At 46.5% G+C, this 17,951-nt stretch overlaps 1 protein-coding gene across 3 annotated transcripts in view; it reads right to left on the bottom strand.

The window, feature by feature from the left end:
- LOC114642620 (calcium-binding mitochondrial carrier protein SCaMC-3-like) overlaps positions 1-17,951 on the bottom strand; it is a 71,746-nt gene that overhangs the window by 16,463 nt on the left and 37,332 nt on the right. For all 3 annotated transcript variants that reach the window (XM_051920701.1, XM_051920702.1, XM_051920703.1), the window contains 2 exons: positions 10,669-10,827; positions 5,817-5,969 (listed from right to left, as the gene is read on the bottom strand). In XM_051920701.1, the coding sequence (XP_051776661.1) occupies positions 5,817-5,969; positions 10,669-10,827 (312 nt within the window). The remainder of the gene's footprint in view (positions 1-5,816; positions 5,970-10,668; positions 10,828-17,951) is intronic.

Here is a 17,951-nt window from a genome sequence, read left to right as displayed (position 1 = left end):
GAGGGGGGCCATCATACCGTGCAAAAGTGTTGGCTTAAACCACCGATGGCAACTCATAGCAAGACAGTCCACAAAACGGAGGCGACCTGATTAGAATTGAGAATCTTGACTCTGTGTGATCGAAAAACGGATAACAGGCGACCCGCGCAGCTGAAGAAGATTTGCCCTCAACAAAAGAAAATGGCGCAGAAACCAGTCAGTCATTTTCTAACCCGCTATATCCTAACACAGGGTCATGGGGGTCTGCTGGAGCAAATCCCAGCCAGGACAGGGCGCACACCAGGGCCAATTTAGGATCGCCAATCCACCTAACCTGCATGTCTTTGGACTGTGGGAGGAAACTCACGCAGACACGGGGAGAACATGTAAACTCCATGCCGGTAAGCGAAAACCAGGTCTCCTTACTGCGAGGCAGCAGCGCTACCCACTGCGCCACCGTACCGCCCCTGGCATCAGACACTGTGCAAAATAATTGAACACTTTAGAACTGAAAAGCTAAAGCCACATTTGGATTCCATGTACTAAAATAAAGCAAATTGATTCAAAACTTAACAAAAACCCTGTAAAAAATTAATAAAGTGTTTTCCGACAACACCTTTTGCCGTCAGACGCATTTCCCCCCATGTCTTCGAAACAACCTTTTTCCAGTAACTTCTTTAATGTTAACTCCAAGTGTGGAATTCACTCGGGACAGTACTCTGTGCTGCCATCTAGTGGATGAAATAATCAGGGAGATTTCTGAGCGTTCTGTCACTTTATGGTCTAGACCAGCCATGTTTGCCCAACTACGTTGCGCGTGTTAAGTTGTCTGTGAAGGGCTCCCTGTTTAAACGCGGCTGCCAGTCGTGAACTGGGCCCTTCGTCGCACAGCTTTATGATTTTTTATAAGTGAAACAAAATTACAAAACAAAACCCTTGGACATTGGTTCGATAGGAACGGCCTACTCGGAATCACCGTCCGAATAGTAATTATGTGGTGGTGGAGGAGCATTTCTGCTTCTCTCCGTTCACAGTCCGTCTCGCGTCGTTTCCTCTCACGATCTCTTCTCATCCTTTCTCCAATCTCGCAGGTTGCTTTGTGGCAATCCAAAGAGTAAGGCAATACACACGGAGCAATGGTTATAAAAGGGGGACACATAGGTATCCAGGCTCTTTAAAGCATAAATAGGGATCACTTCACTGACATGTGAGCAAGCCACGGTACAACTGTGAGACGCGCAGCACTCGCCGGCTACAACGTAACAATAATAATTTCCGGAACGTGCTATTACGTTGTCATTCATTTTACCCACTGTCTTTCTTTCATTCATATGTTACGTAGGCACGTACCTTTTATCTTCGGCAATCTCATTCTCTAACCAGGCCTCAGGAGCTAACCAGCGTAACACTGTCCACCACCCCTTTCGTTATTCTGGCACATTGTTGACATCCGTGAGTAACAACAACGTACTAAACTGGAAGGTGGTCTACGCATGCGTGGAATTCGCGAACAAACAAAGATCAAGATCCAAATGAAGATTATATATAAAGATTAGTTAATTTAAAGCACAACAATTTGCTTAGTTTGAATGTCTGTGTTTTGAGGTGTGACTGGAGTACTACAGTCTTCAGTAGTATAAGCCTGGAGGAGATTCTTAATGCAATGCCTATGTTTTAGCTGTCTCTCTACTGCCATCTAGTGCTGCTTCTTCTAATTCAATCGCGGACAAACAAAGATCAAGATCCAAATGAAGATTATATATAGAGATTCAGTTACATTTACAAAACACTTTAGGATAGATAGATAGATAGATAGATAGATAGATAGATAGATAGATAGATAGATAGATAGATAGATAGATAGATAGATAGATAGATAGATAGATAGATAGATAGATAGATAGATAGATAGATAGATAGAAAGAAAAGGCACTATATGACAAATAGATATGAAAGGCACTATATAATACTATTTAATTACATTTATTAAATACTTTATGATAGATAGATAGATAGATAGATAGATAGATAGATAGATAGATAGATAGATAGATAGATAGATAGATAGATAGATAGATAGATAGATAGATAGATACTTTATTAATCCCAAGGGGAAATTCACATACTCCAGCAGTAACATACTGATACAAAAAAAACAATATTAAAGAGTAATAAAAATGTAGGTATAACAGACAATAACTTTGAATAATGCTACCGTTTACCCCCCCGGGTGGAATTGAAGAGTCGCATAGTTTGGGGGAGGACCGATCTCCTCAGTCTGTCAGTGGAGCAGGATGGTCTACAACAGTGATTCCCAACCAGTGGTTCACGAACCCCCGAAAAAAATATTGTAATGGCGGAATTTTAAATCCCAAACGTAAAAAATATAATGAAATATTAAATGTAGGCAAATATATTCACAGTACTATTAATAATATAATAATCAAATGGTTCAACAAATCAAATGTCAAATTCATGAATATTACCTCTTAGTCACTTATGCATTGAGACAGAAGATTCCGTAAATAGTTGAGTCGCAACAGGTAACAATCTGTAACGTGATGAGATGCTACGCTGCTGGCGATGTGTGTACATTCTCGTATGATCCGGAAACTTCCAATTCAGCGAACCGAGAACCCCGAATATGCTCGAAAGAACGAGAATAACGTCTGCTGATATAAAAACGCCGCGATCAGACAAGGGAGAGTAGAATCGAAATGAATCGTACGACGCGCTTAAGAACCACGAGTGATTTTAATAAGATAAATTGGTAGTGCATAATGCATGTAAATAAATTACGAGAAAGACTTTCTACTTAAACGTGCGCACGTCAAACGTGAAAGTGAATAATTATTACTCCATAATTTTATTATGGATCGATGGTTAAAAACGGGTAGTTTTATCAAGTCTGACAAAAAGCTGGACGAGCAATCCATTGCTGCTTCTTCTTCTTCTTCTACTTCAGTCCCTGATTTGGTGCCAACACAAGGTGACAATACTGAAAGTTGTAGTGAGCTACCGTCTCTCCAGACTGAAAGCAAGGAAATAATTGGCAAACGTAGTAAGACAAAAGAGAAGAAACGAAAATATCACGGTGACTATTTACGAATGGGTTTTTATTTTACAGGCGATGAGTCAGAACCTAAACCGCTTTGTGTAATTTGTAATGAAGTCCTGGCCAACAGCAGTTTAAAACTATCACTTCTTCATAGACACATTGAAACAAAACATCCAACATACAAGGACAAACCTGTAGTATATCGCAATGACTACACCGGGGGTTCGCCAATTTATTCCGGTTTTTTTGAAGGGTTCACAAGGAGAAAAAGGTTGAGAATCGCTGGTCTACGACAGCAACATTTATTTCTAGAGCACGTTTTCATACAAATGATGGAGCGCTAAGTGCTTTACAAGATGAAGAAAGAAAAATATAAAAATAAATTGAGGCAATAATACGTAACAAACAATAAACTAAGGTGCGATGGCCAAGAGAACAAAAAAAAAATAAACTCTTGAGGGCTGGAGAACGAAAAACAAAAAAAATCTGCAGGGGTTCCAAGGCCGCGAGACCACCCAGCCTCCACTGGGGCGAATGCTATGAAAATTCGTCCGTGTGCGTCGGTAGGCTTTGCGCCCTTTGAACCAAGTTACCCAAACTCTTCTCTGACATTTTGCCGATCTGATGCTGATCTTTCTGATTATAAAACAGGTCATTAAGAAAGCAATTTGACGAGTCACGTTTAAGTTCTCCCGTGGATAAGTCGGGGCTTGATTTTACCGTATAATTTCCAGTATTTCATAATAAATTAAATGCGGAAAACTCACGCTGTTGGTCCAAGGGATGATATGCTAACGCCCACCTGAGAGAGTCACCACGGAGCACACGGCCTTTTGTTTCTATGTGGGTGCGGCAATGCGCCGTGTCAGCGTGTGCTCCTAACCTCCCTCTATTGTGCCTACGTGACCACACAGTGATACCCGCACTATTCTGAAGTGACGTTTGCACTGATTTGTGTTTTTTGTGTCTTACACCTTCATTGCAAGAGCATCCCTTATCTACGATGGAGTGTTCGATCAGAAGAAAATATGAAGCTGGTTTTACATTAAAAGTTGTTGAAGTGGCGAAAGACATTGGTAACTGCGCTGCTGCAACAAAACTCGATGCGTCTGAGAAAGCGATGAGAGGTTAGAGGAGGCAAGAAGATGTACAAAAATTAACGGGCGTATAAGTCGGGGTCTGATTTTATGATCGATTTTTCGACCAGAAAGCAGGAGACAGAGCTGGAGGTGGCAGAGGTAAAGATGCTAAGATTGGCATTGGGTGTGACGAGGATGGACGGGATTAGAAATGAGGACATTAGAGGGTCAGCTCAGGGTGGGAGACAAAGTCAGAGAGGCGAGATTGCGTTGGTTTGGACATGTGCAGAGGAGAGATGAGGGGTGTAACGAGAGAAGGGTGCTAAGGATAGAGCTGGAAGGTAAGGGGAGAAGAGGAAGGCCTAAGAGAAGGTTTATAGATGTGACGAGAAAGGACATGCAGGTGATGGTGTGACAGAGCAAGATGCAGAAGACAGGATGATCCGCTGTGGCGATCCCTAACGGGAGCAGCCGAAAGAAGAAGGATTATTACATATTATTTAAATATTTCACTTTCTTTCTCTCGAGTTTCAGTAAAGTTCTAATTACCCCTTAAGGACAATTAAAGTACGTCTATCAGACGTTGACACGGATAGTGAAGCTGATGCATATGGCACCGCGTGACCAAACCACTGGGTTATGACAGGTGACATTGGTCGTGTGGCGCGACAGTAGCTGTTTGGCAAAAAAAAGGCAAAATGATTAAGTGAGGGGACATGAAAGATGGCAGCAAACGCACCGTTTACAAAACAGCAACTGGTAAAGTTTGTGTCGGGGGGAATATGGAAGTCACTAAGCCTTGCGCTGTGGTAGCCTACAATAACACATGGGGTGTGTTGATCGTGCCAATCAGGCACTGGCATTGTACCCCCGAAGACCGCTGCTCGTTGGTGGCCATTTCAAAACACGCCACACAAAGGACAGCAGTGGACACATGGCGTGCCTGCTTCCAAACTTACGCGGACGTTTTGATACCTCCATGTTCTGTTACACGTCAGGACATTTTTACGCTTCGACTTATTTTTCTGGGGGTAAAAAAAAATAACGCTAAGGGGGCTACAGGGTGTGTGGTGGTGGCTCTGAGGCTAAGGATCTGCGCTGGTATCCAGAAGGTTGCCTGTTTCAATCCCCGTCACTGCCAAAAAAGAGATCCTACTCTGCTGGGCCCTTAACCTGTAATTGCTCGAGGGGCGCTGTACAATGGCTGACCCTGCACTCTGACCCCAAGGGGTACGTGAAAACTAACAAATTCCTAATACAAGAAATTGTATAAGGCGAAATAGAGAACAAAAAAAAAAATGCCCAGGTGACTACAGGGGGCACACCCACAGACCCACAGTCGCTCATTTTTCAAAGCAGCTTATTGTCATAGGAGTGACAATTCCAGTGGCATCGGGCATAAATTGGGCATTAGCCTTGGGAGACGATGCCACAGAAGTGCCAGGCACAAACCGCCATCCTTGCTCACACAGGGTCAAGTTAAAGGTTTCACCCCAGTTAACACGCAAGCCCCCTAGAATGTTGAACAAAACGTTAATTCTCTGGAGAAACTCCATAGACAGCAACCTGAGCCCGGAGACCACCGAGTTTCCTTTCCTCATCCCGTGTAGACAGCGCAGCAACACGTCTCGGTGGTCTGACCTGCTCAGTCGACTGACGAGACAAGCCAAGCCCCCTGGAATTCTAAAGCTTCTACTTACCTGCTCATAAGCCATGAACTTGATGGCCGACTCGGGGGCAATCTTCAGCACGTTGATTCCGTTTCCACGCCAGAGAGAGCGGAAGCCCCCTTCGTGCACCATTCCTCGCAGGCCCTTCAAGACATTGTAGCTGTGGTGTTTGTGTGCTTGCACCTTTTCAAGACAAGATCAATAATTATCATTTTAATCGCATACATTTAACGATAAGCACATCCATGTGTCGGCACTAAACGTGCGTCTCTAAACATTCATTTATAATCCCATGCCATGGCTGCGCTACTTCAGATTAAAAAGGGTCCTCAACAATGAGGGGGGGGGTCCTGTGAATTGGATCACCCTCGGGTTATTTAGGGTCGGACTGTTTCCTTCCATCAAGCAAGGGTGTGTTTGTTATTAACGCTAAATAAACTTGAAAAGTGAAAACGGCTAAGGCCACAAACTAAAGAATGCTGCCAAACAGCCATTCACATCTTCTATTCAACTCGAGACCTTTGTGTTTGACATGCGGATGATGAGCAGCTTTGCCGACTGTTAAGATGGCACACCCCACCAAAAAAGCGACGTGACAAATCACCAGCACCACCCAGTCTGCATTCGGAAGTGGCCAGGAGTTCCAGTGCAGCCCAAGGGACACAAAGGGCACCGGACTCCAGCTGACAAGTCAAGCAAAGGGTTGAATTGGCAGAGCAAACTGAATCTCATCAGGCACAGCTGCAGTTCTTTAATAAGATTAAAAAGGGTCCTCAATAATGAGGGTCCTGGGAGTTGGATCACCCTCGGGTAATCACGCCACATGGCCGTAACTGGCGCTCCCTCACAATTCGGGTCATGTCTCTCATTCGTGACTCCGTGAGCAACCAGCGACCCAACCCTAACCCTTTCTTCCCCTCTACAGGGGCTGCTGGCATTATGAACGGGATGGGGGGAAAGCCCTTGGAGACCCAATAACAGCAGCACTCGGGTCCCAATTTGAAGTGGCCCCTCTTGGGTAGGCGTGTGGAACATCTCGTCTCTGCAGCATATCGTTAATGAAAAGACCTCTGTGGACCTCAGACTGGGGGCGCAGGCTCGCCTTCCGACAGGACAACAACCCCTAAGCCCAAAGCAAAGACGACATGGGGGTGGGCTGGGGGATAATTCTGGGAATGTTCCTGATTTGCCCCTGCCAGAGCCTGGCCAGACCTGAACCCAATCGAACATCTCTGGAGAGACCCGACACATGCAGTAACGGTGGGGGAGAATACGCATTCGATCCCCTGCTGAATCTGTAAGTTTGCTCCTTTACCAAGAAGTGAACTCATCTGTAGGGTAGATTCATTTTAATGTGAGACGGGACATCAACCAGAAATCCAGAAAACAACACAAAACATAAAAGTTAGAAACTGACTTGCATGTCATTGAGAGAAACAAGGATTTGATCCTCTATTACCCAGCCTCCCACAGACTGGCTGTGTGCCCACGTGGCACACAAATTACAATCAAACCAATCGCAGATCCTCCTGATCTCAGCTCGTGATGTGTATAAAGCCCACCTGTCCACAGAATCCATTTCTTCCATTCCAACCTCTTCCACCACCATGGATAACACCAAACAGCTCTCAAAGGAAGGCTGGAATGGGCGACAAGACCACCAGGAAGATGCTTGGTGAGAAGGTGACAACTGTTGGTGCGATTTATTCAGAAATGGAAGAAATACAAACTGACCATCAATCGTCCTCGGTCGGGAGCTCCATGCCAGATCTCGCCTCCTGGGGTGCAGCAGAAACACAGCCCCAGAGTGTGGTGTGTCCACCTCCGTGTGTGTGACTGTGGGGAGGGTGTTCTTTGGGTCCTACTCAGCATTTCTCTTCCTCCAAACACGGTGGGTTGATGCCAAAAGAGCTCGATTTTGGTTTCATCTGACCACGGCACTTTCTCCCAAACCTTCTCTGAATCATTTAGATGTCCATCCATCCATCCATTTTCCAACCCGCTGAATCTGAACACAGGGGGTCTGCTGGAACCAATCCCAACCAACACAGGGCACAAGGCAGGAACCAATCCTGGGCAGGGTGCCAACCCACCGCAGTCATTTAGATGTTCACTGGCAAATGTAAGACATGGCCTGTACGTGAGCCTTCTTGAGCAGGGCGACCTTGCGGGCGCTGCAAGATTTCAGTCCATTATGGCGTAGTGCGTTTTACCAATGGTGTTCTTGGTGACATGGGTGGCACGGTGGGTAGTGCTGCTGCCTCACAGTATGGAGACCTGGGTTCACTTCCCGGGTCCCCCCTGCGAGGAGTTTGCATGTTCTCCCCATTTCTGCGGGGGTTTCCTCCCACAGTCCAAAGACATGCAGGTTAGGTGGATTGGCGATTCTAAATTGTCCCTGGTGTGTGCTTGGTGTGTGTGCGCTCCCTGCGGTGGGTCAACGCCCTGCCCGGAATTGGTTCCTGCCTTGCGCCCTGTGTTGGCTGGGATTGGCTCCAGCAGACCCCCGTGACCCTGTGTTCGGATTCAGCGAGTTGGAAAATGGATGGATGGTTCTTGGTGACTGTGGTGGTCCCAACTTTACCAATCATTAACAAGCTCCTCCCATGTAGTTTTGGGCTGAACCCTCACCTTCCTCATGATCATCCTCACCACGGGAGGCGAGATCTGGCATGGAGCTCCAGACCGAGGGTGATTGATGGTCAGTTTGTATTTCTTCCATTTCTGAATAAATCACACTAACAGTTGTCACCTTCTCACCAAGCTTCCTGCTGGTGGTCTTGTCGCCCACTCCAGCCTTCCTTTGGCAGCTCTTTGATGTTGTCCATGGTGGTGGAAGAGGTTGGAATGGAAGAAATGGATTCTGTGGATTAGTGGGCTTTATACACATGACGAGTTCAGATCAGGAGGATCTGCGATTGGTTGATAGTAATTTGTGTGCCACGTGGGCACACAGCCAGTCTGTGGGAGGCTGGGTTGTAGGGGATCAAATCCTTATTTCTCTCAATGACATGCAAATCCATTTCTATCTTTTATGTTTTGTGTTGTTTTCTGGATTTTTGGGCTGATATTCTCTTCTCTCTCCATTAAAATGAAGCCACCATAACAATTCAAGACGGTTCATTTCTTGGTAAAGGAGCAAATTTACAGATTCAGCACGGGATCAAATATGTATTTCCCACACTGTAGCTGTTCCACCATCCAGCATAACAGAGCTTGAGAAGAACGGCAGGAGATTCCCCCCCCCAACCCACCCCACATCCAGGTGGGTGAGGTTTGTGACGTCAAAACCAAGAAGAATCTGGAATGGCAGCCACAGGGGCTTCAGCCAAGTACTGTGTGAAGGCCCGGACTGCTCTTTCAGTGGGTGTTGTACCGTGTCAGTCATTTATGGATGTGGTGAGAAGTTAAGTAGAATGCCCCCCCCCCCTTTTATTGGCTAACTAGAAAGATAATAATATTGCAAGCTTCCGGGGGGCAACTCTCAGGGACCTTCTTCAGGCACAGATGTAGTCATGGATGGTGTAATCAAGTCGGGGTCATTACATCAGAAGGGGCCCCCAACCCGAGTTGCCCCCCAGAAGCTTGAAATATTATCATCTTTCTAGTTTGCCAATAGTGGGATATTTGTAATAAATGTGCAAACGTTTCTAAACTCATATTTGAAACATGGCTTTCTCGGAGCTTCACTTTAGTTTAATCCTGATGCTCTGTACATGCATTGTGATACGCGGCCGACACTCCCTACTAGATGGCGACCTCCCTGCAGCTTAGCGGTGCCCCGGATTCCCACAGGGCACTATGGGAGATGGAGTTCGGCTTCAGTACCGTGGGTGCTGCTGCAGGGAGACATGGGGATTTTTGTTTCCCATATAGCCAGGAAGTACTCTCAAGTCATGGGGGATGGAAGGACAGAAGTACTTCCGGGTCAAGGATTATATAAAGGACTAGTGGAGACCCAGCAGGAGAGCCGGAGTTGGGAGGGAATGTGGCAGAGCTGCTGGGAGGACAGAATTGTTGAATATGGTGTTCATTTATAGTGTAATTGGTGGATGTGGTGGCACTTTTGATAAAAAAGAATTAAATCTTCTTAGTGCTTTTACAGTTGGGTCCAGAGCATCTGTCCCTAACCCTAACCCTAATGTCCACAGCATTTCATTATCATTTATCCTTCATGGGATCCCGACTTTCTCTGCTGTTCTTTTTTCCAGTTTTCTGTGGTGTTGATCTGCACCCCCACCACCCCATCAAAGCACTGTGATGTCCCTCCATTGATGGACCGAAGGCCAAAACGTCCACATGACCGTCATCATCAAGTTCTTCCATGTGAACCGTGAATACCAGGAGGACTGATTGAGGTCATTTATGTTAGGTAGAATGCCTAGAGGGGGCTGGCTGGGCTGGTTGGTCTTGGAACCCCTGCAGATTTTAATTTTTTTTTTCTCCAGCTGTCCAGTTTTTTCTGTCCCCCCCTGGCCATCAGACCTTACTTTTATTCGATGTTAGTGTTCTCTAATTCTATTTTCTTATAGACTGTCTTTTGTTCCTCTTTCTTCATCCTGTAAAGTACTTTGAGCTCATCATTTGTATGAAAATGTGCTCTACAAATAAATCTTGCGGTTGTTGTAAAATCCCGCGTTCACCTTTGTCCTTCTGCGGAGAGGACCTGATTGGAACACAAGGCCTGGCACACAAGAAAACGTGAACACAGCAAAGGGGTCTGAAGTCTCCACGAATCCACAGCATGTCGGCCCAGAAGCCTCCAGCCGTTGTCTGAAAGGACGCCACACGTGTGAAACGCAGAGAGAGCGAGAGCCCCGAGACCGGCGGTGACGTGAAGCCCACGCATCACAGTCGGCGTTTCTTGTGTCGCCCACCTCACCTGCATGAAGACTTTCAGTCGGTCCAGCGGCGCCGTGCCGGTACGGGACACGGCTCCTGCCACGCCACCTGCCACCAGCTGCTTCCACCACATGCCCGTGCGCTTCTCCTTCTCCGAGAATTCATCGGGCACCGTGAGAGACTCGCCAATGTCCAGAACCTTCAAAACATGGCAAGAAAAAAAAAAAAATGAAAAAGGGGGTGAAAACATTCACAATGAAGGATACCTGCTTCCACAAATCACCTCAAGTGGAGACAACGACAGTCCATTTGAGGAGTGAGAGATGAGATGTGATGACACGTCCTGCTGTGGGCCATCCAGGGGTTATAAAAGTTAATTAACATTCGGGTTACATACGGCGGCAACTGCTTTTGAACCCGTCGGCCACAGATTAGTGTTGCATTATGGGATTGGGCCCCCCCCCGGGGTGAGGCCATCTTAACGTCATCTGACATTCCCACTTCTTCTGGGTTAGCATGGAGCCCCTCATAGCTCCACTGTCCACAGCTGGACTCTTGGCCTTGTCACTGTCAGGGGGTACGGTTTGGCACCTTCTCCCCACATCTGCCAGGGTTCTTTCTATTCACATCCCAAAGCGGTGTGTGTTGGACTACGCTGCTTATTATTATTATATTAATACTTAAAGCCCAGGCAGGTTGAAGGGCTTGCTGAGATGGGCCCAGCTGCAGACCGCCACTTCATTAGACAGCCAATGGGATTGCAGGTTTTGGTCACCTGATTTACTTGACCTGAGTCAGAGGGCCCCAATCGTGACCCCAGTGTCACCCAGTGTTGTCATGGACATATAACACAAAGCAACAACCTCCTCCATGGAGTGGAGCTCTGGTGGTCTTCAGGACTTGCTCAGGGTCACACAGAGCCTGGATGTGAGGTCCAAAGCCTTAACCACTACACCACACCGCTTGGCAAATAAGCGCACCCTGCAGTTGACTGCCATCTCGTCTGGAGTTGGTTTCTTCCTCTTGGACCCAATGCTTTGCCCCCTAGGACCCCGAATTGGATTCAGCGGGTTCAAGAATGGATGGATGGCTATCTGGTTTTGGGCCTGTAAATTTAAGGGGAGCAAACATCACAGCCAGTGTCTGACACAGGGGTTCCCCAGGAGGTCTCCTTTCCAGTAGAACTAGGGTGTTGTACCATGTCAGCCATTATGGATGTCATGAGACGTCAAGCAAAATGGCTTCTTTTATTGGCGCACTAAACAGATTATAATATGGAAAGCTTTTGAGGCAACGCAGGCCCCTTCATCCAGCATGGTGCCATTTTGCTCGACTTCCCCATATTTCTGTATAATTCATGTTTTAATGACATCATTACTGCTGTCGCCCACTGCACGGCAGCACTTGGGTTGTGGTGGGCGCTGTACCAGTGCATGCTCACCGACTTGATCTGATTTTTGCTGTGCCAACTTAAGGGAGAACTTCAGGGCTTAGACCATGGAAGTCATACCACCCCGAGCAGACAGGGGTCGTCATCATCAATGCCATCTGCAGAAGCTCTCCAGCCGGATGACTAGTGACCCACCTTCTACTTCTACTTCTGCCACAAAGCCCCACTCCTACCAGGAGCCCCAAAACCATTGGAGGTTGGCATTTAATTGCGGACCAACATCCGAAGAAGACTTTTCCTTAGTTTAAAGGCACATCCTAGGATGCGCTGGGACGCATCATCAAGTGAGGACTTCTGAAGTCATCGGGTGTTTGGGGTCTCGCGATGTCAGGTTGATCAGGCCCTGGCAACAATTAGTCCACGATTCAGACCTCCTGATCCAAAGCTACCCGGAGGCCCTCTCTGCAGCCTCTATGGTGGGCTTCATGGCTCCTGTGATGCCAAGTATGTTGTAGACCGGCCAGCAAAGCCTCTACACCCCACCTTGATGGGCTCCTCCGCCAGCTCCTGGTATTTGGGCCCCTTTGCCTCTTCAATGTGGTCCTCCCAAGGAACCTGTCAGCAGCACTATGAGCACCCACTTTGAAGAGTCAGGTGTTAATGCCACGTTTGGCCTCAAAGTAAGCTGGCGTAACACAGTCTGGGAACTTGAGCCGCCTGCCCACGTCTCCCACCCTCTGGCTGCGGGTGACCCCGTTGTTGGCCAGAGCTTTAGAGATGGACGGCTTCTGCCACTGACTCGTGGTGCCAGCCACTGAACGCCGTTGTGCCACTGCTGAGGATGTGTGGAGAGGACACACTGGAGACCTACTGGGCTCGGTGGGATGACATTGACGGCTTGAACCCCTCAACTTGACACATCTATACTGAAGCACTTTATTGATTTTTTCTTTACAGGCTCTATGCAGTTTGGTGTGCATTTTCCTTGTGGATGTTTTCAGTCCCCCTCATTAAATGGGATGACCGGCTGGTAGCCTGACCAATGGTGGACTAACGGGTCATGCGTTGATCTTACAACTGTTGTATTTAGAATTATATCCAGTTATTTTAAGTGCGCTTTGTGGGTAGAGCCACCCCCATTTAAGCAGAGAGTAGAGCAGGCTCAGGAGTAGGGCATCACTCACTCAGTCCACCTCTCGCCAGCACACGTACCTTCACGTTTGGCTTTCATGTGCACCGTTGACTGGTTCACCATCTCGGACGATTCTGACCCCAGACCAGTCTTATTTGGCACCCAAAGTAGTACTGTGGGCACCTCAATAGAAGGGATGCGTTCAACACAAATTTATATAAATCATCCTGTTGGCTGTGTCCATAGGCAGTAAGCTGGATGATTTCTTCCTGCAAAATGTGCGTATAAGCTGACTGAGTGGAAGTAGGCTGATTTATGGCAATGCATTGTGGAGAAAAAGGGCAGCAAAGAGAGCGAGACCTGCCAGGACCATCTGCTGGGTGGCAAACGGAAAGGCAAAGTACTTAAAGGCGACAACACAGCCGTCAACATCCTGCAGCAAATGGATCCTCATCAATTATGGAAAAGACGCTAATTAGCCATCAAACCGTGCAACAACGTTTTAAAACGTCATCACTTACAAGTGTTCTTTTACAATTTATATTTAGAATTCAAAGTGGATGCTGCTGATGGACTGATTGATTCATCAATAATTCAGACACCACCTTCATTTACTTTATGCTCCCCGTAAGCCAATTCACAAAAATCCTCTACTGCTGACCCAGAGCGAGCATCAGCCGTCCAGCCAAGCACTTAATGGACTTGGAGGCCATGACAAAAAGCTGATATGGCTTCAGGGGCACCAGGGGTCCTAACTCAGTCAAAAAAAAAAACCAACAAAGCGTTACTCATCGCCAAGGGAGACCTCGAGTGTCCGACGTGAGGAAGAGTGCGGAGGTGAAGAGGAAAAAAACAACCTGAAGGACTGAGGCGGGACTCAAACTGCTCAGCTCTGGGCAAACAAGACAAGAAAAGACACAATATAATGGAGAGTAAAGGCGCTATATAATAGACAGACAGACAGACAGGCAGATATGACAGGCACTATATAATAGATAGATAGATAGATAGATAGATAGATAGATAGATAGATAGATAGATAGATAGATAGATAGATGAAAGGCACTATATGATAGATAGATAGATAGATAGATAGATAGATAGATAGATAGATAGATAGATAGATAGATAGATAGATAGATAGATAGATAGATAGATAGAAAATGCGCTATATAATAGATAGATAGATAGATAGATAGATAGATAGATAGATAGATAGATAGATAGATAGATAGATAGATAGATATGAAAGGCACTATATAATAGATAGATAGATAGATAGAAAAGGCACTATATAATAGATAGATAGAAAATGCGCTATATAATAAATAGATAGAAAGATGAAAGGCACTATATGATAGATAGATAGAAAAGGCGCTATATAATAGATAGATAGAAAATGCGCTATATAATAAATAGATAGATAGATGAAAGGCACTATGTGATAGATAGATAGATAGATAGATAGATAGATAGATAGATAGATAGATAGATAGATAGATAGATAGATAGATAGATAGATAGATAGATAGATAGATAGAAAGAAAAGGCGCTATATAATAGATAGATAGATAGACGGCTGGGGACCCTCTGTCCAGGTGTTATTCCTGCCATGCACCCTATGCTTGCTGGGATCGGCTCCAGCTGCCCCTGCTCAAGATAAAGCGGGTTTAGCCAAAGGACGGCTGGATGGTGGGGCACCTCTGGTGTATTTTATGTACATAGGAACCAAGTACCATCGCGGGCAGAGCTGTGTGACATTCACCCTTCCTGCTAAAATGTCTAATAACAAACCACCGAGCGCTCGCGCCAAGCAGAGCTCCTAAGAAGTGGAGTTGCACCCCGGGCCCTCTGTGGTTGACAGGCGCAGCTGGCCAAGCTCAGACGGCTCACATACGGCATGTTGAGAGGAGAATCTGGAAAGTCTTCAGTCCCAACGCCGATACAACAAACACCAGAAACACACAATTAGGAAAAAGAATTCTCAATTTGCTCGTTTTTATTTCGTTTTTTACGCAAATCATAGCAAACTGCTGCGCTTGTCGTATTTTCCCATTACCCGTTACTCCGTCTGTGTCAGTTGAGAGCGAGTCGGGTTTCCAAAACAGAACACGGAGTCACCACGACGTTTATAACAGACAGAAAAAAAAAAAAAAACAACAAGAAGCCCGTGATGACAGAGTGTGACGTTTAGGACAGCGAGTGCCCTTCGTCTGGGCACCTGGGCATCAGGGCACAAAGCAGAAGACTTGCAGCTCTGCCACCAGCGCCACACTCCTCACATCAGTGCTTCCAAGTGTCGCTCCTTGAAATGCCAATTTCTATGTTCAGCACTGGTCCGGACCGGTGGCCGCTGGTTCACAGTTCAGTAGGGGGGCTACAAATCTACCAAACTTAGGAACTCACCCTGGGGGGATGCAATTAGAATAAATCAGCAATTAAAAGACAATGGAAATCATACAAGGAGGGCTGCTGAGAAATTCAGCGCACCGGTTAGAACCGTTTCAAGACAAATATGCCACCTGCCTGCCAAAAATGTTTTATTTACTAATCCAAACCCCCCCCCCCCTTGCATTACAATTCCTGAAACCCAAAGGTAGGTGGGCTGCCTTTAAATTTAACTCAGGGAGGGGGGGGGCAACCATTAAGAACAGTTTCTCGTTCATCACACAAAGCTTATTCAACAGTCACTGTGTCAGGGGGGGATAACCAGTGGTCTGGGAAGTGGAAACAGGGACCACCGGGTAGTGGGGCGAGACGGACCCAGCCGGTCAGACGTTTTTAGAACACCTCAGGGTTTCTTCAAATGTAATCAGATGAAATGCAATGAATGACCTAAAATGGTGGAGAGGTAAGCAGTGAACTGCCAAAAGGTTTAAATGTAAAGTCTAGGAGGTTAGCAACAACGGAAAACAAGGAAATATCAGAAAATGACAAATGGGACGTCATCAGGGGACAACATACAGACGTTCTGCAGCAATTCAAGTGAATGAAGCCAACAATTTACACGGGTGTCCTAACTTCTGTCGATTACTTAGAAACCCCTCAGTGGGTCTTAAAGCAGAGCGGGGACGGGACTGTGTTACTACACTCTCTTGGAATAAACGAAATTGAACAATGACAAATAATAAAAAATAAGTGAAGGAATCACTAAGGGAACAAAATTTTAGTCCAATTTTGGATTCCTCAAAGTAGCCTGCGCCTTGTGCTGATATAACAGCCAAACTGTGGTGATCCTTGTGATTCAGAATGCCAGTCACTCTGTGCCAGTCACCAACTCTGCCTCCAGCAAAAAGAACCCCAGACCATCACACGTCCTCCTCCATGATTGACAGTTGGTGTCACACACTGAGGGACCATCCTGTCACCAACTCGAACGGCGTACAAACACCCCGTTTGATGAACTGAAGATGTCAAATTTGGATTCCTTGGTCCATGAGACTTTCTCCCAGCCTGCAGTCGTCCACAGCCGGTATTTTATGGCCCGGTTTTGTCATTTAATGGATGGCTTTCTTCCTGCCACTCGCCCTGTCACACTCTCACAGTACACACTGACACTTGGGTTTTGTCAACCTGCACTGCTAAGCTGTGCTGTGAGGCGCCCGTGACCCTCACAAACTTGTCTTCTGATTGGCTGGTGACTTTGGCTCTAACAGGTCTCGTCCCATCAGAGAGTTTCCAATTGCCACTGGAGTCACAGACACTTTCACTAAATGAAAGGCCCACACTTCCAAGGGTAATGACGCTCGGTCTCGTGTCCGTTTTCTTGACGTCATCACTGATATTGTCCAAGTCGGACTTCAGAGGGTGTCGCAACACAGTCTGCTCCAACTCTGAGGGTTTCTAAGTAATCGACAAAAGTTAGGACACCTGTGTAAATTGTTGGCTTCATTCACTTGAATTGCTGCAGAACGTCTGTAGGTTGTCCCCTGATGACGTCCCATTTGTCATTTTCTGATATTTCCTCGTTTTCCAGTTGTTGCTAACCTCCTAAACTTTACATTTAAAGCCCTGACACTTTACTGCTTACCTTTTCACCATTTTAGGTCATTCACTGCATTTCAACTGATGAAAATCTGAAGAAAACCTGAGGAGTTCTAAAACTTGTGACTGGTGGTGTGTGCTCAGGTGGGCCACCTGTGACGGGCACCATGGGTGGGCTGGCCCTTTAAACTCTTTTGAGGACTGAATATCCATCCATCCATCCATTTTCCAACCCGCTGAATCCGAACACAGGGTCACGGGGGTCCGCTGGAGCCAATCCCAGCCAACACAGGGCACAAGACAGGAACCAATCAGTTTTCTGATTGGTACACAAAGCAATGGTTTCACACATAAATCAACATAAAACGTCTGCTGCTACGTGCTGTGGCTGTCGTTGGCACATGTTCAGTGTGTCTGGCAGCAGTGACTGCGCCGGGGCACCTCAGTGGTCAACAGGAATGCCCGGTGGGCTAGCTGTCTTCGTACAGCAGGTGGGCGGCAATGGCAGTCGCAGTGTGGCACAATATGGTTTGTACCTCTTGGTCATCAAGAGTGGTGGTCCTCCCAGGGCAACGCTGCTGTAGGCGCATCAGCTACACGAAAGTGTTCAGCACCACAATCAGCTGATGCCGGTACCTCACTGTCGTTTTTGATCTCCATCTCCAGATCACTTGCATCAAACTCGGAGTCCGACAAGTCAGAGTCCTATTCAACGAAATGACGTAAAACGTCCGTGGAGTATTTCGCTTTGGTCTCTCGCCAGATGTCGATGCCAATTTAGATGCTGTTTGCTCTTCACTACTCACGCACTCGTAGG

The sequence above is a fragment of the Erpetoichthys calabaricus genome, chromosome 17 (genome assembly GCF_900747795.2).
Source record: "Erpetoichthys calabaricus chromosome 17, fErpCal1.3, whole genome shotgun sequence".
Lineage (NCBI taxonomy): Eukaryota > Metazoa > Chordata > Cladistia > Polypteriformes > Polypteridae > Erpetoichthys > Erpetoichthys calabaricus.
This window is presented reverse-complemented; position numbering and strand designations above follow the sequence as displayed.